We start from the raw sequence: 27,939 nt of genomic DNA on the forward strand, positions 1-27,939 counted from the left end.
ATCAGATTCAGCTAACTTGAATGAATTTAAATTTGTCCTCAAAGTATGATTTATTAATAACATATTTTCATTGACAAACAAGCAGAGTTAAAAAAAAGTCTACTATGTGTTTTAATTAGCTCTACTAAATTTCTATAATTGATATTAACTCCCACAATGCATTGTGTCCTCAGATGCCCCCTCAGTGATCACATAAGTGCATGTGTGTCGTGTGTCCGACGCTCAAAGCATAACCCAGGCTAATTCCAGGCTACTTGTTCTCAGTTGATTCCTCCTCAAACAGGTTTAACACTGTAAACCAACTATGGCATATGGACAACTGATCTTGTAAATCTTGTAAAAAATGGTGTGCAGGGTTTGTGGTAACTGTGGATCTACTTATATATGTACCGGTATTTACTTTATGATTCACATTTATCCAGTGCACTGGAGCAGTTTTCGCCATGCCATCTGTTGGTTGGAAATGAGACTTACAGAAAGGACAGAATTGCTGTTGCTTTATTATTGAATACGATCACATAAATAGATCATTCAGTAAAACACTAAATGCTTCACAAAAACATTAACATTAATATAAAAAGCAAAATATATTTGATGGTATTTTGTTATATAAATAGCGATATTACCATTACACATGAAGACTTTTGTTAACATTTAAAATGCTACAGAACTTCCACACAATAATGACTATAGACAATAAATAGGAAATTAGATGTAAATACTAAATCAAAATGATAAAATAATACAATGCTCACAGCTGAACAGCAACATATATTTTTATAATTTTCTGTAAAAATCACACTTTAAGCTACATACATTTCTGCTTATTTATGTACATGAACTGATTCCAATTAATTTTCTTCAGGAATTCTGGAACATTACAGCAATGTCCTGCCAGTTAACTACTTTTTTTTTCCACTTTTCACAGTAATCCATTTTTGATGGGTGGATTTCAATTAATTATTTACCGTTTCCCAATTCATACAGTTTAGCTAAAGGGTCCAGATTGGAAATAAGTCTGATGTTTTTACTGTTTCTTATTAATCGGTGTGAAATCTGCTTATGATTACAAATTAATAATAATAAAAAAATCACCAACTCATCTCCTTTTTCACATAATGTACAGTGTGTACATGTCAGTTGTATGGTCATGTCATAGTGCTAATATACTTTCATGTATAAACAATCTTCAGCTGAACACAGGTCCTCTCAAAGCCTCTGAAATGCCCTCATGGACTAACCTCTGTGTGTATGCACTTGTATTTCTCTGTTTTGTTTGTGTCTGCGCTCACGCATGTCTCTTCATGTGTAATGCCAGGTGGTCGGACCGGCTGAAGGCTCTGTGGCAGAGCATACACTCATATGGCTTCTGGCCCGTGTGTTTTCGAAAGTGTCTTGTCAGCTCGTCAGAACGGGCGAACTTCCACCCGCAACCATCCCATGAGCAGTGGTACGGTTTTTCACCTGAGGACATCAGAAACAGCAGAAGGTAAAGAAACGGCCTGCATTTCTAGTCTCAGCCTCTACATATTCTGTATATTTCGCTTTGTTTTGTTTGTCTGTGCAATTCTGATGACAATGTCTATACACATTTTTTACTTTTTTCAGTGTTTTATGTGTAAAGACTGCAGTGTCATTATTTATTAAAAAAAATTACATAATGGTCTGCAGTGGTATAATCTATTTCAGAAAACTCAGCTGAAAGGCTGTAATTGGACGCTTTACAGCTCAGTCTTTTGGTCTTTTTCTCTCTAAAGGCGCAGTCAAACGATAGGCTTTGAGCATATAAAATAAATTCGGACACCGCAATGAATATCAGCAGCAGGATATGATGTTATGATGATATATATATATATATATATATATGTATATATAATTAGCTGCATGTGAAACCATAGTCAAAGGTCAAGAAATGCAAGGCTATTTTCTACTGAAATGAATTTACTGTAGGATTTGCTGTTGCAGATTTGTAGTTAAAAACATCCCATTCTATAATGTTAAGACCTTAAACATGGACATATTGATTCATGTGCTTATGTCATTGAAGTGTATGTTCAGTTTACCTGTGTGTGTACGGAGGTGTGCTTTGAGATGGGAGCTCTTAGTGTAAGTCTTATGGCAGCCTGGGTATTCACAACTGTGTACCGTGGCTTTCCTCTTCACCACCCCTCTCCGAATGCGCTTCCCCTCCAGGCCTGCAGGGGGCACGGTGGAGTCTGGCACCATGGTCTGTGTGGACAGATAGTGGTTGGTTGGCTGCCTGTGGACGTAGTTCACTTGTTGCTGGTAGAGTCTGGGGTGCGAGTAGTTTTGGATGAAGTTATAGTGATGGTGTGGAGGAAAGACCAGTGCGTCCATGGCGATCCCAGACGCTTGGACAAATTTGGAGTCGGTGAAGGGCATCAGAGGTGCAGGCTGAGGGTAGTGTCCAAAATCCCACGACTTCATCTTCCCCATGCTGTTTCTCTCATTTTCTCTGTCCATGTCATTAGCAACAGGGAAACTACTAAACTGATGGGGGGTTTCTGGCTGTGAGAATGGTTTCCCCGTTTGCGGCTGCTGTTCCAAATATCCCCCGTTAAATAGTTCAGGCAGTGAGGAACTTAAAGTCGCTTCATGAGGAAGCAGCTCAGCCAGTGTACTTGTGACAGACACTTGGTGTCTATTCGATCTGGTCTGGTCCCTCGGTCCATTCAACTCCTGGACCTGGTAAAGATCAGGACTGTGAACCTGGTCCTGTGGCGGTGGCCTTTGGGGAGTGTAGTTTTGAGAGCTGGACCGTTCAGGCGATGCATTGCCCCAGTCCGGCAGCAGGAACTCCATATCCCAGCATCCCTCACCATCATCAGGGTCTTCATCTGTCAGAAACTGTGAAGGTTTGAAGTTGCCGTTGCTTTGGAGTGGATCCTTGCAGTCCAGATCCAAACAGCCCTTTTCAAACTTCCAAGTCTTTAGAGTCATCAAATATTTAAAAATGTATATTTACATTTATGTATTAACCATTTTTGAATTGTGCAATCAAGTATGTAAAAAAATTACAGTACAAACATATCTCTTTAGGTGATGTATTGGAGATGTGAGTTGGGTTTTAACTTGCATACTTTGTATTATACACTCATGCTTAGTATCATGGTAAGTGATTTCTTGAGATCAAAGTCACTGTATCAAAATGAACAATTACAGTTGCGATTACCTTAAAAAAAAAGCAGTATTTTATCCATAAATAACTGAAACAAACATACCTTCATGTTTTCCGAGGCGTTGCAGAAGTTTGAAAACGAAGGCAATACGGCTTGAGTCACAGCCATCCGTTTCTTTGGTGCCCTTTCAGCATTTATTAGATACAGAAATAATTCTAATGTCGCCAAAAGAGGCAAATATATACGTCGTCTTTTGTCCAAAAATACTTTGACATGTGCAATAGACAAAGGGCAGGAACCCAGAACTTAGTGTTAAAATCAAAAGATATTTACAAAAATAAAGTTCACAGTGGCATTAATGCTGGTGACGCTTTCCCCCTCTTTCTGTCCCCCTCTCTTTTTCTCTCTATCAGTGATAAACTTACGTTTAAGACCCCTGACAGTTGTGATTGTGGGTGGAGTTGAAATTTGAGCCTAGAATTTTGAAAGTGCATTGCAATTCGGTAAGTTAAACTCGACCAAATTAACAGAATGAAGCAATGTGGCCGACAAACTAAACAACACGTTATTTATCTTATCACCTGTTTAATTCTGCTATCCAAAAATATCCCTGCTATGGCTTTCTCAGGGCCTTTTAAGCTTAAATCAGATATTAATACTATATGCAGTTGAATACAGTAGTTTAATTAGCTAATAATTCTCAAAAATAATATTTAAATAAAAATAAAAATAAGAGTACTTTATGTAGTAATAGCAATAGTAGTAATGAAAATAAGTTGTATTGGGAAAAGAAATACGTTATTGAAACATAATGCTTAAAAGTAGTTCTATATATGCTGACATCGAAAGCTAAGATGAGTGGAAGATTGTTTGCAGACAGTATCAAGGGAGCTTAAATGAAATATAAATTTACACTCAGAACTCTAATTTCATGTGCTTCGTCTCTCCTGAAATTCATGGCACACATAAACTGAGTTCAGTGTCTGTGCGAGTGTGCGATTCTCAGAAGGCCGGTGTTCAGTAGGTGATTATGTTCTGGAGAGCAGTTATCAGTGTGCTTATGCTGATGAGAAGCCTCCTGTCCCGTGTCAGATAATAGAGCTCTGAGTCCCTCTGATGCCTCTTTCTCCACAGATAACAGCACATACACACATTTACAACGTCAAGCCTCGCTGCTGAGCTGCCTTTGTTTAAAAAACAGCATTGACTCATTTGAATGGAACACATCATTTTTCTGCGGTTTTTGGGCTTGTGAGAACAAAATACACAATCGAGCTGGGTAAGGTCGCTCAAAAGAGTGGCTAATAAACACAAGCAGATCAGTAATGTCAGTAAGGTCTTGAAATCCAACTCTTTTGGTCTGTTTATTCCTGATTATTCCTGCATTTTGAGTCTGCAAGGTAAACTAGAGCTCAGCATGTGTGAAAGAAGCAAACAAAAATGTCCTTAAATGTCCTCCAAATCTTAGCTGCAGGCTTGTGTTTAGCCTAATCCATTACTCCAAGCAGACATCTTCACAGGTGGCATCTCATAAAGTTGGTTTAGAGAATTCAGTGTCTGCACAGCTGTGATATATGCAACGGTGGCTACTTTTGAGAAGCTAAAATAGAGAGAGTTTTGGTTTTACTAAAAATTTGAATCTCTACGAAAATGCCCATACTTCCATTTCTGTTATTTTGTGTTTTTTCATGACTTTATTGTTATTCTAAAATGAGGAATACAAAAGTAATAAAGAATGTGTACAAACCTTTCTCTGGAACTTCTGTCCAGATGGGTAATATTTTAGAAATTTTTCTGCAGCATTCTCAAAAACAAAATTTCCCTAAAAGTAGTTTCATTATATTGCATAGAGTATATTTTTACCTTTAGTAGCTTCATGATCACCACATCCACTGGTTTCTCTTTTTTTTTTTGTGCATTTAACTAAATGACTGCTAATTTTTAGATAATCATGTGGGAGATCAGATTATTACTATTCTGGCAAACAAATTTACATTTTAGAAATAGCCTATAAATGTAATCTAGAGGGTTATTATGAAAGTTAAAACAAAAACTAAGTGCTTGTTTGTGAAAGCTTCATATGAAATGCTAGATGTGACAAAAATACATTATTTTAGGGTGGGTTACATAGGCTCAAATTACTTAGGCTTGGGAGTCAAAGGTCATTTATGAGATGTTCAGGTAGGCTATCAATCCAATAAATTAAAAGTGCTCAATGATTAAGAATGACAAAGCGGGACAGTACCCCAAGATAAGACACATGGCAATAGTTGTTTTTCCTGTCCATGTGACACTGACAAAACAATCAAATGACCTCAGTTCCTCCCAGCTGCTGTAAACATGATGTTGGATTTAAAATACAGTTTCTGCATTTACTATCCTAATCACATGTTCAGGGCTGAGAAGAACTAATAAAACCATATTGGTCGACTCAACTGGATATTGGGAACAATACGTCCTCCTCAATGTCTGTGCGGCTCACAGTCCTGCTTACTTCAGAGCTACACACTTTAATGGACACATTTAAGGTTGTTTAGAAGGAGAAGACACATATAGATGAGACAATTTTGCACATGAATTTCCTGTCTTTGTCATATGAAGTATTAGCTCACTAGGGCCACTCGTGGGAGTGTCTTTCTGCCTTTCTTCTTCTTATGTGATGGAAGGATGTGGTTTTCTTAAACATATGAAACATGTTCGTTGGTGTTTTTAATGCGTGCTGAGGAAGTTTGTGCAAGTGAATGGGAAGGGAGGTTCAGCTGGTGGTGATTTTATGCATCTGTCTTACCACTTTGAGTCATAATACACAGATCTCTAGAATTTTTGAAACTCTAATAGGTGTGAAGAACCTGTAATATTTGGAGCCCAGCACTAGAAGAATGTCATTTTGTGGGTATTTCCTCACAGCTTTGATCATCCTCAAGCAGCATTTTAGTGGTAAGTGTGTTCACATTTCATATTTATATTTCAATAGAATCACTGTAATCTCAATCACATAGCAAGTCACAAAATATAAAACACTGAGTTTGAACATAATATGTCAATTTCATTTCAATATTGAGTTGGCTTTTCATGTTTTACTGTTGTTATACTTAACTTGAAAAGATCCACTTTAGACCAGCACGAATTTCCATGCCGGCTCAGGTCTTCTAATCTAGTTGGTCCACTACTTGACCACACATGATATGAGTACTTGAATTGTAATGTAACTAATATATTGTCTTTCCTTGATCTTTCAGCTGCTGAAATCTCTGTCCCACCAGCTCCTACCCTGATCCAGACAGCCGTCATAGACTCTTTTGTGGAGTTGATTTGTCAGGCTCCACTGGGTTATGATGGACTTGAATTTAAACTTTTTAAAAATCGCAGTCTGACACAAACCGTACAGCATTTAACCAAACAACAAAGCGCTCGCTTTGTGCTTGGGGGAAAAGATACAGAGAAAGAGAATCTGTATTGCTGTCAGTATGAAAAGAGCATGATCAGTTTCTACATGCAGCCAGAGCCAAAAGGTGAGTATTCATATTATATTATATTATATTATATTATATTATATTATATTATATTATATTATATTATATTATATTATATTATATTATATTATATTATATTATATTATATTATATGATTTTATATTATATTATATTATATGATTTTATATGATTTTATATGATATTATATTATTTTATATTATATTATATTACATTACGTTACATTACATTACATTACATTACATTATTTAATATTATATTATATTATATTATATTATATTATATTATATTATATTTATTACATTACATTACATTACACTTTATTTCGTATTTTGTATCACTTTTATTTTATAAGTAACTTTGCAACTACATGTCAACTAACTCAGAGTATTAGTAGGCTGTTAGGTAGGGTTAAAATAAGTTGACATGTTGTTGCAAAGTTACTTGTAGTTAGTACTAGAATGTCTAAAGTAGACTATCGAAATAGTGTTACCTATTATATTAGATGTTTTTTTTCTTGTGTGTGTGTGTTAATGATCCTGCATAAATCTCTGTTGTCACATCGGCTGAGGCACAGGATTAGTATTGGTAGTTCACTGCTGTGTTGTAGCGGAAAGATTTGAGGTCACAGAGGTGTGACGGTTAAAGAAACTGCTCTGTCTAGTTGAGTTGAAACCCTCTTTTGGTAACCACCAAACCAAGCTACTCCACCCAGCAGTGCTTTACATCTTAAGCGTTGTATTTCTATATCTCTTATCTTTAGTTTTGCACACATATATTCTAAAACGCTACGTGCTCTTAACTTTCTTTGTTCTTCTAGACTTCAGTCCCCCTCCATCCCCTCACTTGAGGGTCGAGCCCTCTAGTGGGCATGTGACGTCTGGTGAGACACTATCATTCCACTGTCAGGCTCCATCTGACCAGCAGAAACATCCCCCAGAGACTTTTCTCCTGCTCCAGAGAGCCAAAGGAACCCCAGGCTCCATGGTTGCCCCAGCCAAGCTGGTGTCTCAGTCCCTGGAAGCTCACTTCAGTGTGAAGACAATGGGAAGGGAGGACAGTGGGGAGTACGTCTGCCTCTACCAACTCAAATCACCAGAGACGGGACAAGTGAACTCCACAGCCAGTCAGCCGGTACAGATTACTGTCATAGGTGAGGAGAAAACTGTCGGACTGGTGCTATATTCTGATTACATCTCATCCATATTGTCTTGTTTTTAAACATTTGATAGAACAACTAAGGCAAGTGTTAATATTGATCTGTTTTGCATGAATATTGAGGCAGAATTTCAAGGCATTATAGGTATATAACTTAATTATATCCTTTAAGGCAGAAAAATATCTCAAAATGCACTACAGCAAACTCAGTCATGGCTAATTTCCCTACATCATGTTCGAACCATAGACACAGTGGCTGTTGACATTTTATGCCGATGATGTCATTTGGAGCCTGAGTCTGCAGAGTATCAAGGTCCTGCTCATACTCCCGCTCTCACAGACTCAATCGCAAGCACAACTGTCAATCATGGCTTTACACCCCTTTTTATAGCATCAAATAACTAACTGAAACCAAACTTATTGGAAAAACAAACACTTAAACATATGTCAGTGTGATGAGAACTACCTAAAATGACAGAAAATTTGATTACTTAGATTCCATTCGATTACATGGAGAAGGCGGGGATTATGAATTACCAGGGGGCGATTGAAACATTTTTGGCTTCACTTTTCAGGACGTGTGCGACACACTTGGTTCGAATGCTTATAAAATAGTATCATAAAACAGTATGTGTAAAATACCCGAATGACCTACTATCCTGCTAATATCGTAATATATCAGGTCATCATGACAATGACAACATGGCGTGCCGTGGACGTATCATGTCCGCATTGTATTCATGTTTTTTTAACACATTTATAATGCAGTGAATTCAGACGCAGCTAGGGAACAAATTCAAGATTTGCATTATAAATATACATATTTCATTCAACATTAAGAAGTATTGATCAAAATAGTTTTTAAGATTAAGAAATGTATTATTTTACCCAATACTTACTCGGCACGGTTACACTAACAGCAGTTCCTCTCTATGTCCAGAGCTCCAAAATGGGCGGCTATATTTATCATTGGTCAGCGAATTTTCATGGGCGAAACAAGTCGTAGTGGTGCAGGTATGACATCACTTTGTAGGCCAAAACGCAGAAAACGAGTTAGCGTTTTAGCACTTTCGGTTCCATCGCCTCGAATCCAATGTTTTTTTTAATGGGATTTTGGTTAAATGGCTGAAATAAGGTCCGTTGAGAACACAAGATCAAGACACTTTCACGTTTTGTTCTACAACATAAAATACATCAGTATTACCCCACTTGTGATTTTTTGAAGCCGTTACATGTCTTGAAAAAGGCGGTTGCTAACAAGTGGTTAAAAGGGACTACAGAGGCTGTCGAGGAGATTAAACGGCATCACGTCGAACTTAATCTGCTTTTACTGCCTCATTATATTTATAATTGTGCTCTTATAAACCATTTTAACAAAAAAATTCTGGGAAAATATCTTTAGGTAAAAACTGAAAGAGTTGTCAGAAGCTTAGTGATGGTGACATTGAAGTCGTGGGACCGTGGTATAGTTAGTTTATAGACTACCTTTAGCTTTTTACTTCTGGCGACTGCACTTAAAGCAGAACTTGGTAACTTTTTTAACTTAATAAAACTGTCTAGAAATCATTTGGATGGTTAAACAACCTGTTCTGGTGATATTGGTGACTTTCCCCGCTCCCCCCAGCGTTCCCAGGTGGAAAACCAACCTTGCAACTTGGGGACTACCGTCCCGGCAGCGATATTTTTTTTCCCAGGATGGCAGGGGAAGACTCATGAATATTCATTAGGGAAGTCATCCCTGATTGGTCTGATGACCTACCCCTAACCCCACCTCTAAACCTACCCGCCACTGGGGGTCTGATGACCTACCCCTAACCCCGCCCTAAACCTACCCGTCACTGGGGTTAAGACCAATCAGGGATGACTTCCCTAATGAATATTCATGAGTCTTCCCCTACCATCCTGGGGAAAACAATATCGCGTCCCGGCAAGATAGAAATTGGAAGTCTCGTGAGAAGCGAGAACGAGAACAAGCGCGAAACACGAATTGCTTTACGGCAATTCGACGTAAACACACACGCATGTATGATGTATTACCAGATTACCCACCTCGGTAGACATAGCTCCACACGATACAGTTGGCTTGCTCCGATCAAAACAAACGCACATGAGCATGGGTAGAGAGGGGGAGGAGGCCGCCGCAAGTGAGCTTTTTCCGACTGTGTTGTGAAATATACGCCCCACAGCTGTAGGGGGAGCTCGTGGGGAAAACATGCGACAACAAAAGGGAAAATCAGCGAAGAAGTGACTAGAGTTCGCTAGAGTTGCCGAGTTCTGCTGTAAGCTTCAAAATTCATAAAAGATGTGTTCATCTGTGAAAATGATCTTGATGGACAAAATGTGAAAGTATCATAAACTTTTGTAAATCACAGCGCTTGCTTTTTTACGGTAATCTAAAAGCCTATGGAATTGGGTTTTTGTCGAGGGAACCAGTGTGATGCTAATTGCCGGTTGGCCTACAAAATGCTATCATACCTGCACCACTGTATTTTAGAAACAAACCAGGTGATTGGGAATTTTGCATAAGCGCGAAAGATTTCTCCACACAAATTTCGCAGTGGGTTCACCGCGTAGCCCAACAGAAAACTGTTTGGTTTGAAAGTGACTTCTATGTGAGCAGTGCTTCATAAATCACACATAAACCCTACTGACAATAGCCAGTGAAATTTCTCTAATGATTCACTTTATGAAGTTCTATGATTTTTAAGAAGGCATCTGCCTATGTAGGGAGTAAGCAGAAAGACATCTAACTAGCTTTTGGAACGAAGCTTACTAACTGTGTTGAACTTTGGCATGTAACTTGTTATATATATTTGTGTCTGTGCGTGTTTCCTCTCACAGAGCTCCCAGTGCCCACTCTGTCTTTATCTCAACGTGAGGGTGAAGTTCTGGAGTGTGTGGGGTCACCGGCATATCTACAAGGCTCCTTCTCCTTATTTCGTGCGGGTGTCCTGTCACCTGTGGCGACCCATCAGGCTTCCCCGACCCAACACAGTGCTAGATTTCCCGTACCCACTCGTTATGAACATGGTGCTCAGTATCAGTGTCAGTACAGCGTGTCTCTGGGCAACTTCTGGGCGCACTCTAAGATGAGCACTCCATTAACTCTCCCATGCATTACAGGTGTGTACTACTGACTGTAATAAACCTCATAATGCCATATAAATAAGACCCTAAAATCTGGTTTTATTGCATACTTTTTCAGGATATCACACATGCACACAGGTCTCTACAGGTAAGATTTAAGTCTTACTGTGGATTTGTACGCCACCATAGTAATGCAGCAAATCTAATATGCCCAACTGGGTATCTCAAAACATCCTCTCCCTTTGTTTTCATACACGTCTATGGAAAGGCAGCACAGACCTGGCTGTTATTGTTGGCTCTGTGTCTGCGGGTGTCCTGTTCCTCATGGTGGTGTCACTCCTGGGCTTTGCCGTGCACAGACATAGTGAGTCTTATTTTAGTTGCTCATAAGTTTGCTGTGGTTAAGTGTGGTCTCTAGAACTATAATATTCAGTGGTGGTTATCTTCTCAATCCGCTTAATTAAACACTGGAACAAAACAAAGTGAAAACACCTCTCGTTTTTCATTCATGCATGTAATCCTCATTAATATGTATTGCATTGTAATCATTATCCATTTATTTGCAGTCAAAAACAAGTCAGAACGAAGGAGACAAAGGTGAGACAATATTGAAGAGCGAAGCTGATATTTGATTAAAATTACATTTATTCATTTGGCAGGCATTTTTATCTTAAATTGATCAAAAGTAACAGTAAAACATTTGTATGATGTTACAGATTTCTATTTTAAGAATTTTTTTAAGTTAAATGCTGTTCTTGAGTTTAGAACTTTATATGCATCAAAGAATCGTGAAAAAATGGATCACGGTTTCCACAAAAATATTAAGCACAACCGTTTTTTAACATTGATACAACAAAATTCTTTAGCACCAAATCAGCATATTAGAATGATTTCTGAAGGATCATGTGACACTGAAGACTGGAGTAATGATGCAAAAAAATCAGCCATTTTAAATTAGATTAAGAATTTCAATAACAATTCACAATATTACGGTTTATTTTATCAAATAAATGCAACCTTGGTGAGCATAAGAGACATAAAAAACCTTACACACCCCAAACTTTTTAATAGTGTTTATTTCTATAATTATTTTAATGAATATTTATATAAATATTTATATAATTATATTATTTATATATAATTATTTAAATTATTCCATTTATTTTGATAGTACACTTCTAATATGACTAATATGAATGTTATAAAAACATTAACAAATAAAATTTCCACAGAGAACAAGACAAATTGTGGCAACATGTTCACTCCAGAGATCATATTGTTGGTAAGTCATCTCCTCAAAGCAAGTATCATCCATTCGCTACTGCACATATGTGCATATATCTCCCAGTATTACATCATAAGCACCATTCAAATCTGAATTTGCCTTCAAGTTGACTTATTTTCTCATCAGACCTCACTCTGCAGCGTGTTGACATTGGATCTGAGGTAATGATGCACCATTTCAAACCTTCTCTTGTGATTCGCTTTTCAAAAGGCCCACTACAGTAGTATTTCATATCTCGCTCCAGTACTAAGGTTACCAGTAAGCCGATTTGTTTAGACAGGAAGGAGAGAAAGAAGAATAAGATCACAGAATAAGATCTCTTTACATCACGCAGTGTTTTCCAACATCCTGTTGCATTAGGTCCGCTGTTAGAAACATTGACTTGGCACATCTCTAACACGCATGTTTTTAATTTGCACACGTTTCTAAACTACAGGGCTTTGGAGGGATGCTAAGAGGAAGACCCGCAGATTCAGAGGTCATCTATGACTGTCCCATGACAACCTTTAAGAACCCTTCATTTTACTGACTATCTATCTATGTATATATCCATCTATCTATCTATCTGTCTGTCTGATGCTACATTTTGTTTGACATATTCTGTATACTGTGATGTTTATTTAAAGCTGAAACATTTTGTGTTTTTTTAAATAATGTATGAGTAAACAATTGTCTACTGTTCAGTAGTTTGTCATTTTTCACTGAGATTTATGAATTATTCTGTCAGCAGGGGGCTCTGAACATCCAGATATAATGCAAGGTTGATGTTTCAGTGGAGCATTGTTAGTTTTTGAGCGTTTTTGATCATTTTATAGATTTAATCACCCAAAGCTGAAAAGTGAAAGCTTTCATTTCTGTTGCTTTTCACAGCAGATGCTTGCTTAAATCTATTACTAATGTTATGTAGGTCAAGTAGTGCTCAAGAGCTTTTCATTTCCTCTTTGCTTAACATGAAACCCGAAAAGGGAACCATTTATTTGACAGTCAATCCAGAACTACATTCCTGTAATGAAATTAAACACCTATTATATGATACTAGTTTAAGACTCCCATGTATGCCTTCACATAGTCTGTCCGTACCGAAACTCTGTCGATTATCAAACCATAAACCATTTACAGCTTTTTTACAGTCAGAGCTGATCTAGCTGTCAAATGGTCGACTGAAGTTTCTCTGCCTCACCTTAACCCTGTATTTCACAGAAACACTTAGACCTGCTTGAGACTGTACAAAACAATGTCCAGTTACCAGAATACTATTAACAAAATGTAATACTGATTATATGTTTTGACAGAAACTAGCCTTACATAACTAATCATAGTTCTGTTTTCCTAAGAATACTTTGTCATAAATGATTGGTCTTAAAGGTCAGGCAATGGGCAGCTTTTCTCCAGTGGTAACGATAAGCTACTTCCATATTTGAAATGAACATTCCCATGCAGCCTTTGCTAAATTGTGCTGAGAAAAAGTGAATCAATAATTCACAGGCAACTAGAGGGTCAGTAAAGTGTGTGTGTGTGTGTGTGTGTTGTGATCTCACTCATGACTAATCTCACTCGGAGGTTTTCTTTGTACCTTTCCTACAGTTCTATCATCACCATGGCGACGCATTTGAATGCCCACCGGCGTGTTGAGTCATCCCTCACAGCGCGGGCTGAGGAGGTTAGAATGGACTGTGATGTCATTGAAGGGTTTTTGCATGGAAGCTGAATGGAATGCGAGAACATCGCCCTCTTTAATTGTTATATTGGAAATCAAAGCCATAGGTACGGTGTAAGCATAAAGCATTACATCCTGGTCATTGTGCCTATTGTGAAGTCAGTGATCTAGTTTCGGACTCCAAGAGCCAAACCCCCCTATTAACGATGAGTCACATTCAGCAGTTTGAGTTTCGGAAAATTATTCAACACATTCATTAAAAAAAATAAAAAATCTGATCCACACTTTTTTTCTAAATTAATTAATCTTTATTAGTGTTTACATATGCATCAATAAAGCCATTTCCCAGTTAGTTTAATTTAACTTTTCTAATGAGTAATGAAATATCTATGCAATAATTTTTATTAAAATATATTTTGTTATATGAGATGAACAGCTGTGTTTATTGATTATAAATAACTGTAAAGCCGAGATTTACATCGAAAATGACAATTATTACACTGAAATCATTTGAGCTCTTGTGACACCAATCAACAATCATACCTAACATTAACACCATCAGTTATTTACATGATGCGTTTTGTAGATTGTTATTTTGGATATCCAACTCAGTGTCTTTTTGAGGCAAGTGATTCTCTTCATCCACCCATAATGGCACGTGGTACTGCTGTCCTTTAAAAGGTCAGGGAATTTTATGGGGAAACTGATCATTTGTTCATATGCTTTATTTTTTATGCAGGCGCACTTGGTTGTCCGGGCTGTTCGTATTCTTTATGCCAGGATTCTGTAGTTGGCGTTCAGTCTCAGTTGTTGTCTTCCACATGGCCGTTCACCGTCCCTGACTCCCAGCGTTCAAGTAACGGGTTTCGCTGCCTTGGGATCTTTAGCGGTTTCTGTATTTATCAGAATATTAACAACAACAACATTAGTGAGGGCATTTGAATTTGAACACCTCTAGGCCACATGCAGAACCTGATTTCATCAAGTACAACATGTTCCTGGATTAACATCTTTGTTGATCCTTGAACAACAAGACTTGAAGTTTAGGCTTACAACCTGTGGGTACATCAGTGTTATTCACTATCATTTCCCTCTGATTTTAGGGATAACTTAGGACTGGAAGGTTATTCTAGGGGCAACAAAATATGTTGACCTAGGAACGCATCTAACTTGGCAAAATCAGGACGTGCAGCACGCATAGCATAAGAAGAATTTGGTCAAAAATTGACTCTTGTGTTGTTTTAAACCCATCTTGACATTTTGCCTATTCATTCATTGTGCATATTCAAGTTTAAGAAATTAGATTTGAGAAGTGAATTTATTTCTCTGAATAATCATTTTTCATTTTGATCTGCTCCCCAGACAGACATATATCACATAATTTAAAAGCACAACTTTGGATTTTTTTTTGTCTTTTCTGGAGCTTGACCGCCCCCTGGTCAGCATTCACTTGTTCTATTAAAGAGAGCTTCAGAATCTTTAGCTGTGGGTGAATTATTCCTTTTTAAATTGTAAAAAATAATAAACACAGAAGCAGCACATGCTCATTTATCAAGGTAGGCACTCTTTCTCCAAGCAAATGAGAGCTGAGATGAGGTGAACTGATAAAAAAAGCCTCTGTTTTCAGATGAAGGCAATGTAAACTTGGCGGCACCAATCAGTTTTGATTGTGTTTCTGTTACATTATACTTTCCTGGCTGCGGAGAATGATTCAGTGACAATAATGACGGTCAAGATCTGATCTTGATTCTCAAGAATTCAGCATGAACTCTGCTCTCGCTGGCATCATTATCTAAAAGGCGATAAGCAACTTCATTAGCATCACATTTAGTGTCTGTGGTTGTGTTTGCACAGGGAGGGTTACTGAAACTTTGATACTCTCTGATTACCTATTGAAAGGTTGAAGAGGTTGGTAGCCGGTTTATTGATCAAGTAACTCCCCAATTCATGGTCTGAACCTCAACTTTTGGGTTACCAGCCCAAATCTTTAGCCACAATGTTACCAACATAAGTGATATACACATTTATTCCCATAAAAGAGTGAAGAACACAAATGATGCCACTTTTAAAATATTCAGAGAAAAAATCCTCTACCTCTGACACCTGTTGTCTTGGTTCTTCATCAGCTTGGGGTGGAGGCCATATTAGGTCCAGTTTTCCAGTGGATTGTCGCACTAGAGAAAGCAGGAGACAAATGTTTATTTCAGTGAATGTACAAGTCATTTCTGAACTGGATGTTCCTATCCACACATATTGGATGAGAAGACAAAGTAGCAGTTGAAAAGTTTGGACACACCTACTCCTTTATTTGAACTTTAATCCAGATTTAGAATATTAGTAACAAATTGAACAATGGGAGTTAGGCAGTGGCCAAACAATTTCAATGCTAAACAAATCATCTTGCGTTTAAGATTCCTTCACCCTCCACCAGGTGTATCAACCTGGAGTGCTTTTTAAAACGGTTCTGAATGAGTTCTAATAAAGAAATTCACGTGTAGGCACACGTTTTTCTATTTTTTTAATTAGCATATTATTTTATATTTCGCTACAAAACTTATTTTAAGCATTTAAATGTAAGCATTTAGATGAGAAACATGAATCGAGTGTGTCCAAATGGAATATTTAAAAATTTCACACTATGAAGGGCAAAAGATTAAAAGATCTGTAGCAGCGGTCTTGCATCTTAGAGGTAGAGGTTTAATTAACATATTCCAATAAATACAATTGAGCAACAGTTCATACAAATTTACTTCTGTTGCATCACAGTAAAAATGACATACAGTACTTGGTTTTGCTTGTAAAAAGTTATGACATCGGCAATATTGGTTTAGAACTGTTAGCTGCTCTTACACAAATGCACCACATTTCCCACAGTTTCTGCAAAATTACCATAAGCTTAAGTAGAGCTGTGGTAAATTGATATTAGCCACCATCAGCAGAGAAAGAATATGAAATGACAGAAGGAGATTAGGAGGTCCCACATTTATTATGTTGTAAGTATTATGCTGTAGTAACAGTGGCATTTTGGCAGAAATCATGTTATCATGCAAAATAATTCTGAAGAAGAAAGCTTTTCTGAGTAAAAAGAAGTAGGGGAAACGAGTTTTGTCAGTTTATTTTTATAAAAATAAGGCAGACACTAGAAAAGAGAACACTAAAGAGAAAGTAGAAATGGAAAAGAAATACTTGAAATTTACTGGAAAAGAGATTTCACTTCCCCTTATTTTAGTACTAAATGTGTCATTAATTGTCAGCATAAATGTATGGATCATTTGCCTTTTTAAGTCTAGCAGGCATTTCTGCAGACTTGCACAGTAGTAAAAGATAAACTCAAGTCACAATTGTAGTTTATGTATTGGACATGCAAACCTCACCTCACCTACACCTCTTATCACAGTACTCTTATCCATACTTTGTTAATTTCAGCACATTTGACTGACTCAGAAATTTAAATATCCAGCTTAAGCTAGTACTATTGACATAACCCTACATTAGCATTTTGGCTGTTTGTTTGTTGGCTGCCATGGTGAGGCGCAAACTATCCCAACCTCCAGTCAAATTATAAAATGTCTATGTAACTTAAGTTTCTACACCACAGAAAAGCTTTACACGTCTTACTGTTAACTAATAGTTCACAAGTGTCAAGTTTTATTGGTTTTGCTGCTATTAAGATTGTCCTGTATAGCTCAAACAGTAGAACATGGTGTTAGCAATGCCAAGGTCATGTGTTCATTTCCCAAGCAATGCACAAACTGATAAAATGTTTATCTTGAATGCAATGTACTGTAAATCGCTCTGAATAGAGTTGTCTGCCAAATGTATGGCCTGGCCTTCAAAAAGAATAGTTTTTTAAAGATTTATGTATATATATATATGAAGAGTTCAGATGCAAAAGCCTCTAAGTGCCATCTGAATTTTTTTTCTAGAATGGTCATTTTTATAAAGCTTGTATATTTAGGTTAAGTCATTTCACTTAAATGACAATTAATGGGTCATTTGCATTGCCATTTAAGTGAAATTATTGAACTTAAATATACGAGCCTGATAAAAATGATCATTCTAGAAGAAAATTTCAGATGGCACTTAGAGGCTTTTGCATCTGAATTCTTCATATATATACATATATATATATATATATATACATATATATATATATATACATATATATATACATAGATAGATAGATAGATAGATAGATAGATAGATAGATAGATAGATAGATAGATAGATAGATAGATAGATAGATAGATAGATAGATAGATAGATAGATAGATAGATAGATACTCTGCATATACATCCTCTCTATATCCTTTCCTGAGTGCATGTAGAGCATGGTGCTATCAAGGCAAAGACCAGGGGTTCAATTTACACCAAATGCATGAACTGATAAAATGTATATTTTCAATACATAATTTGCTATTTTGCTTTGATTTATAATGACAAATGTGTAAATGTGAGTGTATGGCCTACAAATGAGTTTAATAGGATTTGTTACATCATGTGTCCTTTGCATTATCTGCATGTGCTCCAGTAGCTCAAAGTAGTAGTAGTGTTAGCAATGCAGACTTCATTAATTCTCAGGAATGCATAAACTATTCATATTGTATGCTGAATGAATGCTACATAAGTTCTTTTGAATGTTAAGTTTTGACTCCTTTCAACTGCTCTTTGAGTTTTCACATGCTGCTTTACAATGACTCACCTGATGTAGTGGCGGTGAATATCTCTAATTGGCGGCCTGTTGGAGTCAAATTTATCTGTGGAGGTGGGGAACTAAGCATCTCTTTGTTAGAGGATCCCGTTCCATCTTTCACTCCACTTTCTGTCCTCAAATCAATTCTTGTTCCCCTTCCTTCTTCCAGATCCATGGCTGCTCCTCCATAAAGACTGTTTCTCTGTCTCTGTAGTTCTCTTTCCCTTTCTTTTGCCTCCTTAATGTCCAGCTCCACCTGAGGCTGCAGAGTCATAGAGGACCGGAGCTTGAAGAACGGGTTCTCCTTTACTGTACTTGAGTCTTCAGCCACTTCAAAATTTGGTCTTTGTCTTGCATTAACAGGGTCTGCAGAAGTAGCCCTCACATCCACTGGATTCATCACTTTTACAGATCCTCCATCTGTCCATGAGGCTGTCTTATAACCCCCGTTTGGTCCTCCCACAGTTGTAGGAATAGGGTTGGCCTCTATTATTATTATCTGGCCCGTGAATCCCTCAGCTAGACCAGGCCCTCGAGCCGCAGGCGGGTTGCCGTTGGTGCCTCCATACTGGGCCATGGCTGGTGGGGTGGGAGAATTTTGCGAGAATTGCATTAGGCGTTGTCTAACAGCAGAATCAACTTCCAGTATTCCAGAAGCGGACTCCACGTAAGAGGAGTTTGGGGGAGATCTTCTGCTAAAGTCTGCCACTGATTCCTTCCGCTCTTGGAATGACTCAAAGAGCAGCTTTTTTTCTTGAAGCTGTACCTCTGTTCCCTTGTCATAGAAGCCAGGTAGTCTGCCCAGTTCAACCAGAACCTTCTCCCTCTCGGTCTCTGCACTGATTTCCTTCTGCATCTTCTTTCCAGCAAACTGCCGGTCCTTGTCGAGGCTTGGGTTGGATCTTATCTGGAGGTCCTGAGATAGAATAGGTCTCCTCAATGGAATTTCCACAAACTCATTATTCCTGTTAGTTGTGTCGCACAGTCCTCGAGAACGCCGTAGACTCTGCTCTCTCTTCATAGTCAAACGGATCTCCCTCTCAATGGGAGTTTCGTTAGGTGGAGATTCAAAGGGCTGTGGAGCCTCAGTGCTAACAAGGCCCTCCGAGACATCTGTTGTGCTGTTGGGGGAGAAATCTGCTGATACACCGCTATCGCTCTGGCTGTCATCAAAATGATCCACCTGCATTCTGTTGACTTTCCCGTCTCCCAGACGAGGCTTTGTGTTTGACTGGGACTCCGCTCTCTGTCCTTTGTTTTCCCGTTCTTGTCTTTGATCTTTAACCTCCCCAAGCTGCTTTCCTCCGGTCCTACCTGTTTCTGTGAAGCGCACTGTTTGCTTTCGCTCTTCACCTGTTTCTCTAGCCTCTCTCTCCTCCCTTTGACTGTCCCTTCTCCCGTGTGTCATTATCAATGGCTCTTTTACTTCCGTAGAGATAGAGGCAGAGTTACCTTGCTCTGGATTGGCTGGCTCGCCTGCAACTGCTTCTAGGGGTGGAGCAGCACCACACACCTGTTGTAAATTGTTTACCTCAAGCTCCCCCTGCTGGACATTCTCTGCATTAACCCCAGATTCAGTTATGGATACACTTTCTGTGAGATTACTTTTTGACGATCTTTTGGAATACGTCAGGTTTGGTGGTTCATCACAACGACTGTCCCGTCTCACCCACTGCTCTCTGGTGCTCGGGAAGTCCAGAGGTTTACAGTCTATATTTAGCTCTTCACTGTTTTCTGATAGGAACACAATTGAGTCGGAGTCACCATGCGACTCAAGCTCATGTCCCTCTTCTTCTTTGGTCACCTTTGGCATTTGTGGGGATTCAGTGCTTTTGTCTGCCTGTGTCATGCTAACAGGTTCTTCACCCTCAGTGTCTTGCACAGATGTCTGAACATCCTCACTGGTTTCAGGGTTTTCCTTCACTTCATCCTGAATCTCTGTGGCTTGACACTCATTTCTCTCTGGTTGGATATCTTCTTCCAGTCCTGGCACTGGTGGACACTGGTCATCATCAGAGTCATTTTCAACTGGACTGCACAAGTCTTCCCTTGTTGGCTCAATGGCTCCATCAGCTGGTGAGGAGGTGGGATGGTCGTGAGGTTGAGGCTGGAAACTGCAGTCAGGTGTTTCTGTTCTTTCTAACTCACTTATAGCTTCTGTGTCCTTGTTCATCTCTTGCAGGTCTGTGGCTGTGTCTTTCTTTTTCGTCGTATGATCTTCTATTATTGCTGTTTCCATGTCTTGAGTTAAGTGGGCTGTTTCTGCTATTTCTGCTATGTCTGCTATTTCTGCTATTTCTATTTCTTCACTACTGCATTCATCCAGGGATTCAGATTTCTGAGTGCAAGTCACAGAGTCTGTTTCCATTTTGCTCTAGATCTGTATGAAATAAATGGCAAAATGTGTCAATCACAGAATGACAAGCCAGAGACGGGCTTCCTTTAGTTGATTGTGTTGGTAATCAACAAAGTTGGTCTCTATCTTCCCAGGCTTCCCTTACTGTTTTTCTCACCTTATTGTTTATTGCATAAAGGTGAGCCCCCTGAAGTCCTTTCCTTTATATGGGTAATACTTGTTGTTGTTGTTGCTGATTTAGGAAACAATAATCAGCTTATGTTTCAATCCCAGTAACTCAGGAGAGCTCATAATAAATGGAGTTATAGTGCGACTGCATTACCTTTTTCACTTGCTTTTGTGTTCTTGCTTCACAAATCTTTGACCTCTGTCAGTCTTAAATAAAATTCATTAGGTCATTTATTCTTTAACGCCCATGCCCCAGAGTCAGATTAGTGTCCTTCCCTATTAAGTTCACCTTGATATAGGTCATCTGAAACAATTACTTGCAATATTTATTTTAAGTTTTCATGTTATTTTTTTTTCTTTGAACTAGTCTGTAAGCATTTCTTTTTGTAACCATTGTCTTATTTTGCTATAGTGTCATCGTCCTGCATATTGATCCATACAGATATTTCCATATTAGCACATGCGATTGAGAATGATTAACAAAATTATTCAAATTGGAAGAACATTAAACAGCGTGCAAGGTCGAGGGTGGACATTTTCCACCTTCACAATCAATGAAAGTTCTCTCCATTCTTTAGAAAGTCAAAATTTAACCAGGTCTTCTGAGAATCATATTTACTTAAATGCTAGATCCAATCTCCATGCAAGTCAGGTAATAATTTTTTGTTGACATCAAGTGGATCATTCACAATATAATATTTGGACTCTGTATTGCATTGTCTCCTGGAAACAAACACAAGGATTTAAAGGTGTGTCATAGCATAATGCTAATTACATAAGGAGCAGATTAATACCATTTAATCAGATTATACTGTGGACACAAGTAACAAAACAACATGGAAATTCTGATTCAGGAATAATACAATAATGGTGGGGTGTTCTTAGTGTCCTTATGAATTAAAACACACATAATACTTAATAAAGGTCATGATTGAATTTCAATCTAGTGAAAATATAAATATCATATATATATATATATAAACAAAACCTGGTAGCACACATCTATTTTTAGCTATACTGAAAACTACTGTTAAAATCCACAAATGTCAAGCAAACTATAGTATGAATAGCTGTCATTAAACGTGGATAAGTCTGCTTCAGTAATTCTAGGTAAAACAAGTAGTGTGGATATTAAATTACAGAATCAAATTGGGAAATTAATCCCAAATTTAAATTCCTGACATTGTCATGCAACACACATAAAGTATACAAATCAGTTAAAGGGCTATTTGGATTACACGAGCCATTCTTACACATAAAAACATAAGATGAAAAAGGAAAACAGGCCTACCAGCTGATGAGATGAAGTAAAAGATGAAAGAAGCCAAAGGTCAGCTGAAAGACAAAAAACTGAAGTGAGCTTTGTGAAATCTGGCCCTCTCACCTTCTTACTCTCTTCTCCTTCCCTTTCTTTCCCTGGTTTCCTTCTCTCTTTTACTCTCTCTCTCTCTCTCTCACTGTACCTCCACCCCCTGCTTAGTAATCAAGGTTAAAATCTGTGCAGTTCTTTTCTCTCCTACTTCCACAGTACACTAAAGCTGCTGAGTAAACCGCAGGCCTTGCATCACTAATCCAAACAGCTCTCAAAGCTCTCACGAGTTTGAACAGTGAAAGCATGGGATCTCTTTCCATTCTCTTTCGAACTTCTAGGTTCACCCACAATACTGCAAGATCTAAATGTAGCTGTAATATTTTACAATAAGGTTCAGTTTGTTAGCATTAGCTATCATGAAGTAACAATTATACCAATAATTTATTAATAAAAAAAGTTACATATACAAATACATTTTTTAATAAATTTGAATTTCAATCTGCATAAATTAACATTTGTTAATGTATTATGCAAGGACATTGATTAAAAATGAATGATAATATTAAAGCTTAAATTACCTTTTATTTAAACCTTATTTAAAAAAAATTAAATGCTTGTTCATTGTTAGTTTATGATACGGAACGCATTAACTTATTGTCAAGTGTAGCAATATAAGTTAAATATAAATATGAAAAAGGTTCAAGCTATTGAATATTTAAAGACTGTGACAGAATACACTATTCTTTTTCATGTTTGATGATGAAAGGATTATTGCCATTGTTTTTTAAAGGCATTACTATTTGATTCTCTTTTATACATAACTTACAAAATAATACTGTTTTATCTTTACATTGACAGTAGCTGTATTATACCTCATTATATGCCTCCTCAACTATTAAGAAAAAACAGCCTTAGATTAAATTTCATATTTTTATTTATTCTTCCAATGTAAACTTTCTATACAAAATCCTCACCGCTTCTTATTCAGCTCTTTGTATATACTATACATACAGGCACTCAGTTAAGGCACTGAGAATTTGCATCAAACTTTCCATGCTGAAAAAATGATGTTCCTGAATCCAACTGAAAGCTTTGAATAATATTGATTACATATGGTATGAAACTTGAATCGCTGTCACGCACAATTTAAACAACCGTTAAAAAAAGAATTCACCTTAAACAGATTGCTAAAGCGATGTATGCCATATACTATACACTGTTCAGAAATAGTACTGTTCACAGGGTCACATTAAAGAGATAGTTCACTCAACAACAAAAAAAAAGGTTAATTCTGTCATCATTTATTCACTCTCATGTTGTTTTAAACCTGTATGCATTTCTTCTGCAAGACAAAAATAATGCAATAGAAAGTTGTTTGGGATTCCATTGCCTATCACTGTACAGACAAAACACACTTCAAAATATCTTTTGTCTTGCAAAAGAAAAACTCGAGCAGTTTTGGAACAACATAAAATGATTCTCAGTGCAGGATAAACTATCTGTTTAATGTCTAAAAACACTTCTGTCAGCCAGTTGAAGACAACGTAACAATAAAAGCAGAAACTCCATTCACATCAGCGATAAAAATCTCTAAAGATGTATAAAATCACAGGTAACCATTCTGTCTCTTTGTTTTGATTCATAATCAAGGCACACAAATTGTTTATGATAGATTATGCAACAACTATTGAAAGTAGAGAAGTGTTAATTACCGCGGTGGGTTGATTCCCACGGCACTGATAAAAACAAAATATTTTTACGTGGTAGTGTTAAAACCGTCAAGGCCTCTGTGGGTCGGCAGCCAACGCTCTAGAGTCGCCAGACATAAAAACAGGATCATAATCACTAATCAGACACCAGAGGCTGGGAATGCAACCAATGGTGACGCATTAACAACAACAACATGCACACTGAAGCCTATTCCAGTCCTTTCCTGCAAGCCAATGCACTTTACAAAGCTTCTTTTTACACTGATAGGAATTATGGGCATCCAATACGGAAAGGGCAAAGCCAGTCTTTACGTTTTACGGCTCCGTTTTGAATGTATTCTTCAGTATATAATAAAAACTTTGTGCTTTGATGCCACAAGTGAACAGCTGAAGATCAAAATATGAACGTCTTGAAATACAAACTGTATATTCAGAGTAACAGCCGAGATGGAAAAGAAAGAAAAATAAAAAAAAGTCACAGTCAAACGTCAACAGACCGCTCACATGACTGAACAACACTGGCAGTTTTTCCGCTTTGGTGCTCCTGCGTCCTCTGCTGGATTGGTGGCGCTGGTATCCAGCTGGGCCGCTGCTTTGGAGATCAGCAGAGGTTCTTGTTCGACACGCTGCTTCTCTGTGTTGGACTCGTCCAGTGGAACCTCCTGAAATTGGCTGAGCGAGATGCGCGGGGCGGGCACGGACTCCTCGTCTTTTGGGGTTTGTGATTCTGTTGCGTTTGTTTCGACTTTGGGTTTGATTGTTGGAGAAGGTTCTGTTGTGGAACACATTGGAATGAGGGAAGCCTCTATAGGGCTATCTACGGTCACATTCTGGGGTTGCGTTTCAGTGGAGTCTGGGAGATGTTGCTCTATTTGCCCTTCGTCTACCACTACCACATCCACATCCATTTCCTCAGCAGGAGTATCTTCAGTCACTTCGACCTGCTTCAGATCAACAGACGCTTCCGGATCACACTCTGTCTCTTCTTCGGCACACGTTGCTTCTGTGCTTCCAGGTGAGTCTTCATTTTTAGCATCCGGAGTAGGTTCTTGAGCCATGCTGTCATCTTCCTCTGGGATTTCCTCTCCTTCGTCTGTAATGATGACTCTCTCTGCTCGGATAATTGCTCCACCATCATCGTCCTCGTCAACTCCTTGTCCGGGCTCCGCCTCCTTGAAGCCAAGGAAGGTCATGGTTATTCCTTCAGCAGGGTGGCTGGCGAAGCCGTTAGCAGAAGCGGGTTCGTCTTGTCCTGGAGTATTGTGTGATGTTTCTCCTTCCACATTTCCGTTTATAATAGCTGAAGTTGTTATGGTGTCAGTTTCTGTCTTTGCATCAGTGAGCGGTTCTGCTTCCTCCACGTCGTGGTTCTCAGCATGCACGGGATTATCTGCAACAAAAACCAACAGTATGAATATAAAATAATAGGTTTTGACATTTATACATGTTAACAATAGTGAAATTGTCAATGGCAATGCTTTGATTCTATAATTGATAGCATATTAAAGGCTTTTTCATAAATTTGAAACTAAAGAGAGACAGGAGGCTCGTTTACACTATTAAGCGTTTTGGTCGATCAGATCACAAGTGGACGACGCTAAATAGAGGTGTAAACGGGGTCTAAAACATTTTGAGCTTGTCCACTTTCGTCCACTTCCAGAAGTAGTGTAGTGTAAACACTCATGTGGTCGAATGAGTTCGAACAGTCAGGCTACTCTCCGCCTACAGACCTCATGCATAAACATTATAGGAATTGCGGTTCCTATAACGTACCAAGCACAATGTTCTCTCACCATTCCTGATTTCTAACACACTCTCAGCGTTCGGCTGGTCTTGCGGCTATCGGAGCAGAAATGAAAGCTAATGTTCTCCGTATGTTTTTCCGTCGTCTCCGGGCACGTTCATATGTAAATTGCGCGAGCTTATTTTGTCCATTAGATTGAAAGATCTGAAAAAGCCCATACATTTACCCGCCTATAGACCCTCTCCTCGAAGAAATCAGGGCAGAAGTGGTTGAAAGTGGACAAAAGAGACGGATTAAAACACCAGGTGTAAACAGGAATGTGTCTCCCTCGTCTACTTGTGATCCGATCGACCAAAACACATTTTAATACCAGGAGTAAACAGTCTTTAGGGCATTGCTAGGGTGTTTTACTGGTCTTGTCATATTAGGTCTCTCCCTCAATGTAAGTCTAAGGATTTTATCATCTGCCAGAAAAAAAAAAGGTACGTTTTTATCGCTAAGAAAAATAAGTATTCAGCCCTCCTCTACAAACCACATGATGATCTCAGCACATATGACTGGAAAGTTACCCAAGTCTTTACCAGGTGACTAAGACAGAATAGTATATGAGAAGAACTGATATTTTATACCTCTCTTTTCCTCTTTTCCGTTCTCCACAATAGGTCCATTAGGGGCCGTCTCAGCAACTGCTGTTTGATTAGAAACATTTATGATTGATATTTGTTCAATATCATGCTTTGCAACTTCAGATGAGTTCTTTTGTTCATTTTTTAACAGTGTTTTCATTACAAAATCTTATTTTAAATCTAAATGGTTTGATGCACACACACACAAAAAAAGATTGGTAACACTTTACAATACTTTACAATTCCATAACATAAATATAAATATTTTTATAAATATACACTACTGTTCAAACGTTTGGGGTCTGTAAGATTTTTTTATGTATTTGATAGAAGTGTTCACCAAGGCTGCATTTATTTGATCAAAAAAATATTGTTACATATTCTTACAATTTAAAATAACTCAACTGTAATATATTTAATATAAATTTTATTCCTAATGCAAAGCTGAATTTTCAGCATCATTACTCCAGTCTTCAGTGTCACGTTATCCTTCAGAAATCATTCTAATATGCCATAACATTGTTTATTTCACAAATACTGTAAATGTAAAAGTGCATACTGTCACTTTTGATCAATAAAAAAAAAAAAAAATCTTACTAACCCAAAATCTTTAAACTCTAGTAGACATAATATTGTATTTAATAATAATAAAAATATATATATTATAAATTGTTCATGGTTCCTCTACCAATGTTAACTTATGACTTTATAATGTTCAAATGTTTTATAAATGCTGTGAAAGTGTTATTCATCATTACTTGATGATCCCTAAAGCATTGGCTAATGTCATCAAATTGATCATTAGCCGTATTGTAAACTCGTACCAATTGAATTAACTAGGAATTAATTTAACACAAAAGCACCACTGCTGTTTTGTCAAGGATTATACTCTTTTGTGTTATCAGTAATCAGGTCTGGAAAGCAGACCAGTTAGTTAGATGCTCTGCAACTGCAACAGATACACAGATGGTCAGCAGCGCAGAGAGTGGACAGATGGCACACACTCACCTGTTCCCACTGGCTCCACCATAGTCTCGCCCTATTGGATAAACGAGAGAGAAAAGGTCAACAGCGATCCTTAGAGAGGACACATCACACTCTTTAACCGTTTAAACCATCTCATTCTGCTGGTTAATATTTTATTCAAGGCCATGGAACATTTATGGGAGGAACAGCTCGAGACTGGAGAAGTTTCCTATCGAAGTTCATTAACATGCACACCGATAACCCAACCTTCTCCCAAATACTGCAGCACTCTGGTTACAACGTGATTTGTAGAAACACCATAAACCACTTATTAAAGGTACACTCAGTATTTTTCCTCATTACACACAAAGAAATTACGTTTTTAAAGAAATGCTTATAAAAGCAATTTTATTATACGTGCCCTTTCATGTTCAAATCACATGACCAGATAAACACAACTTAATATATATATATAGGACACTTTTGCCTATGGAATAAATTAATCATGGCTGACGGCAAATTACTAGAAGCTGACATGTTTTTAATT

At 37.8% G+C, this 27,939-nt stretch overlaps 4 protein-coding genes across 12 annotated transcripts in view; 1 reads left to right on the plus strand and 3 right to left on the minus strand.

Moving 5' to 3' along the window:
• Positions 1 to 14,101, plus strand: part of LOC308699758 (alpha-1B-glycoprotein) — a 33,619-nt gene extending 19,518 nt beyond the window's left edge. The window contains exons 2-12 of one of the 5 annotated variants that reach the window (XM_081380711.1): positions 1,319 to 1,489; positions 5,979 to 6,077; positions 6,380 to 6,652; positions 7,452 to 7,784; positions 10,631 to 10,912; positions 10,995 to 11,024; positions 11,145 to 11,240; positions 11,443 to 11,473; positions 12,109 to 12,158; positions 12,288 to 12,322; positions 12,598 to 12,840. In XM_081380711.1, the coding sequence (XP_081236837.1) occupies positions 6,020 to 6,077; positions 6,380 to 6,652; positions 7,452 to 7,784; positions 10,631 to 10,912; positions 10,995 to 11,024; positions 11,145 to 11,240; positions 11,443 to 11,473; positions 12,109 to 12,158; positions 12,288 to 12,322; positions 12,598 to 12,690 (1,281 nt within the window). In that variant the 5' untranslated portion in view covers positions 1,319 to 1,489; positions 5,979 to 6,019 and the 3' untranslated portion in view covers positions 12,691 to 12,840. Of the gene's footprint in view, positions 1 to 1,318; positions 1,490 to 3,597; positions 3,644 to 5,810; positions 6,078 to 6,379; positions 6,653 to 7,451; positions 7,785 to 10,630; positions 10,913 to 10,994; positions 11,025 to 11,144; positions 11,241 to 11,442; positions 11,474 to 12,108; positions 12,159 to 12,287; positions 12,323 to 12,597; positions 12,841 to 13,745 lie in introns of those variants that run through there. The other 4 variants (XM_081380712.1, XM_081380713.1, XM_081380715.1 and 1 more) reach the window with 4 other exon arrangements.
• On the minus strand, positions 481 to 3,656 carry klf1 (Kruppel like factor 1 (erythroid)). Of its 4 annotated transcripts, none has more exons than XM_081380718.1 (3): positions 3,243 to 3,656; positions 2,064 to 2,940; positions 481 to 1,464 (listed from the first exon to the last, which is right to left on the minus strand). In XM_081380718.1, the coding sequence occupies exons 1-3, from the start codon at positions 3,306 to 3,308 to the stop codon at positions 1,289 to 1,291; spliced, it is 1,119 nt and encodes a 372-aa protein (XP_081236844.1). In that variant the 5' UTR covers positions 3,309 to 3,656; the 3' UTR covers positions 481 to 1,288. The 4 variants fall into 4 exon arrangements, with proteins under 4 accessions (XP_081236844.1, XP_081236843.1, XP_081236845.1 ...); XM_081380717.1 differs by having other exon boundaries at positions 2,064 to 2,949; positions 3,243 to 3,587; XM_081380719.1 differs by having other exon boundaries at positions 2,064 to 2,931; positions 3,243 to 3,554.
• A 9-nt stretch (positions 14,102 to 14,110) lies between the features above and the next one.
• misp3 (MISP family member 3) lies at positions 14,111 to 21,016 on the minus strand. The gene is made up of 3 exons (XM_081380696.1): positions 18,521 to 21,016; positions 15,913 to 15,992; positions 14,111 to 14,711 (listed from the first exon to the last, which is right to left on the minus strand). The coding sequence occupies exons 1-3, from the start codon at positions 20,877 to 20,879 to the stop codon at positions 14,622 to 14,624; spliced, it is 2,529 nt and encodes an 842-aa protein (XP_081236822.1). The 5' UTR covers positions 20,880 to 21,016; the 3' UTR covers positions 14,111 to 14,621.
• Positions 21,017 to 22,317: 1,301 nt separating this feature from the next.
• palm3 (paralemmin 3) overlaps positions 22,318 to 27,939 on the minus strand; it is a 42,085-nt gene continuing 36,463 nt past the window's right edge. Inside the window, exons 6-9 of one of the 2 annotated variants that reach the window (XM_081380707.1) lie at positions 27,435 to 27,465; positions 26,430 to 26,489; positions 24,561 to 25,446; positions 22,318 to 22,370 (exon numbers count right to left, since the gene is read on the minus strand). In XM_081380707.1, the coding sequence (XP_081236833.1) occupies positions 22,367 to 22,370; positions 24,561 to 25,446; positions 26,430 to 26,489; positions 27,435 to 27,465 (981 nt within the window). In that variant the 3' untranslated portion in view covers positions 22,318 to 22,366. Of the gene's footprint in view, positions 22,371 to 23,980; positions 24,157 to 24,560; positions 25,447 to 26,429; positions 26,490 to 27,434; positions 27,466 to 27,939 lie in introns of those variants that run through there. The other variant, XM_081380706.1, reaches the window with a different exon arrangement.

Source organism: Scardinius erythrophthalmus, assembly GCF_964197995.2.
Source record: "Scardinius erythrophthalmus genome assembly, chromosome: 12".
Classification (NCBI taxonomy): domain Eukaryota; kingdom Metazoa; phylum Chordata; class Actinopteri; order Cypriniformes; family Leuciscidae; genus Scardinius; species Scardinius erythrophthalmus.

Excerpts from the sequence above, each read along its gene's own strand:
- klf1 (XM_081380717.1), bottom strand. The coding sequence starts at position 3,308 with ATGGCTGTGACTCAAGCCGTATTGCCTTCGTTTTCAAACTTCTGCAAC. Across the intron at positions 2,950-3,242 it reads ACGCCTCGGAAAACATGAAG|ACTTGGAAGTTTGAAAAGGG; the intron begins GTATGTTTGTTT and ends ATGACTCTAAAG. Across the intron at positions 1,465-2,063 it reads ACACCTCCGTACACACACAG|GTGAAAAACCGTACCACTGC; the intron begins GTAAACTGAACA and ends TGATGTCCTCAG.
- misp3 (XM_081380696.1), bottom strand. The coding sequence starts at position 20,879 with ATGGAAACAGACTCTGTGACTTGCACTCAGAAATCTGAATCCCTGGAT. Across the intron at positions 15,993-18,520 it reads ATTCACCGCCACTACATCAG|TGCGACAATCCACTGGAAAA; the intron begins GTGAGTCATTGT and ends TGCTTTCTCTAG. Across the intron at positions 14,712-15,912 it reads CAAGACAACAGGTGTCAGAG|AAACCGCTAAAGATCCCAAG; the intron begins GTAGAGGATTTT and ends TGATAAATACAG.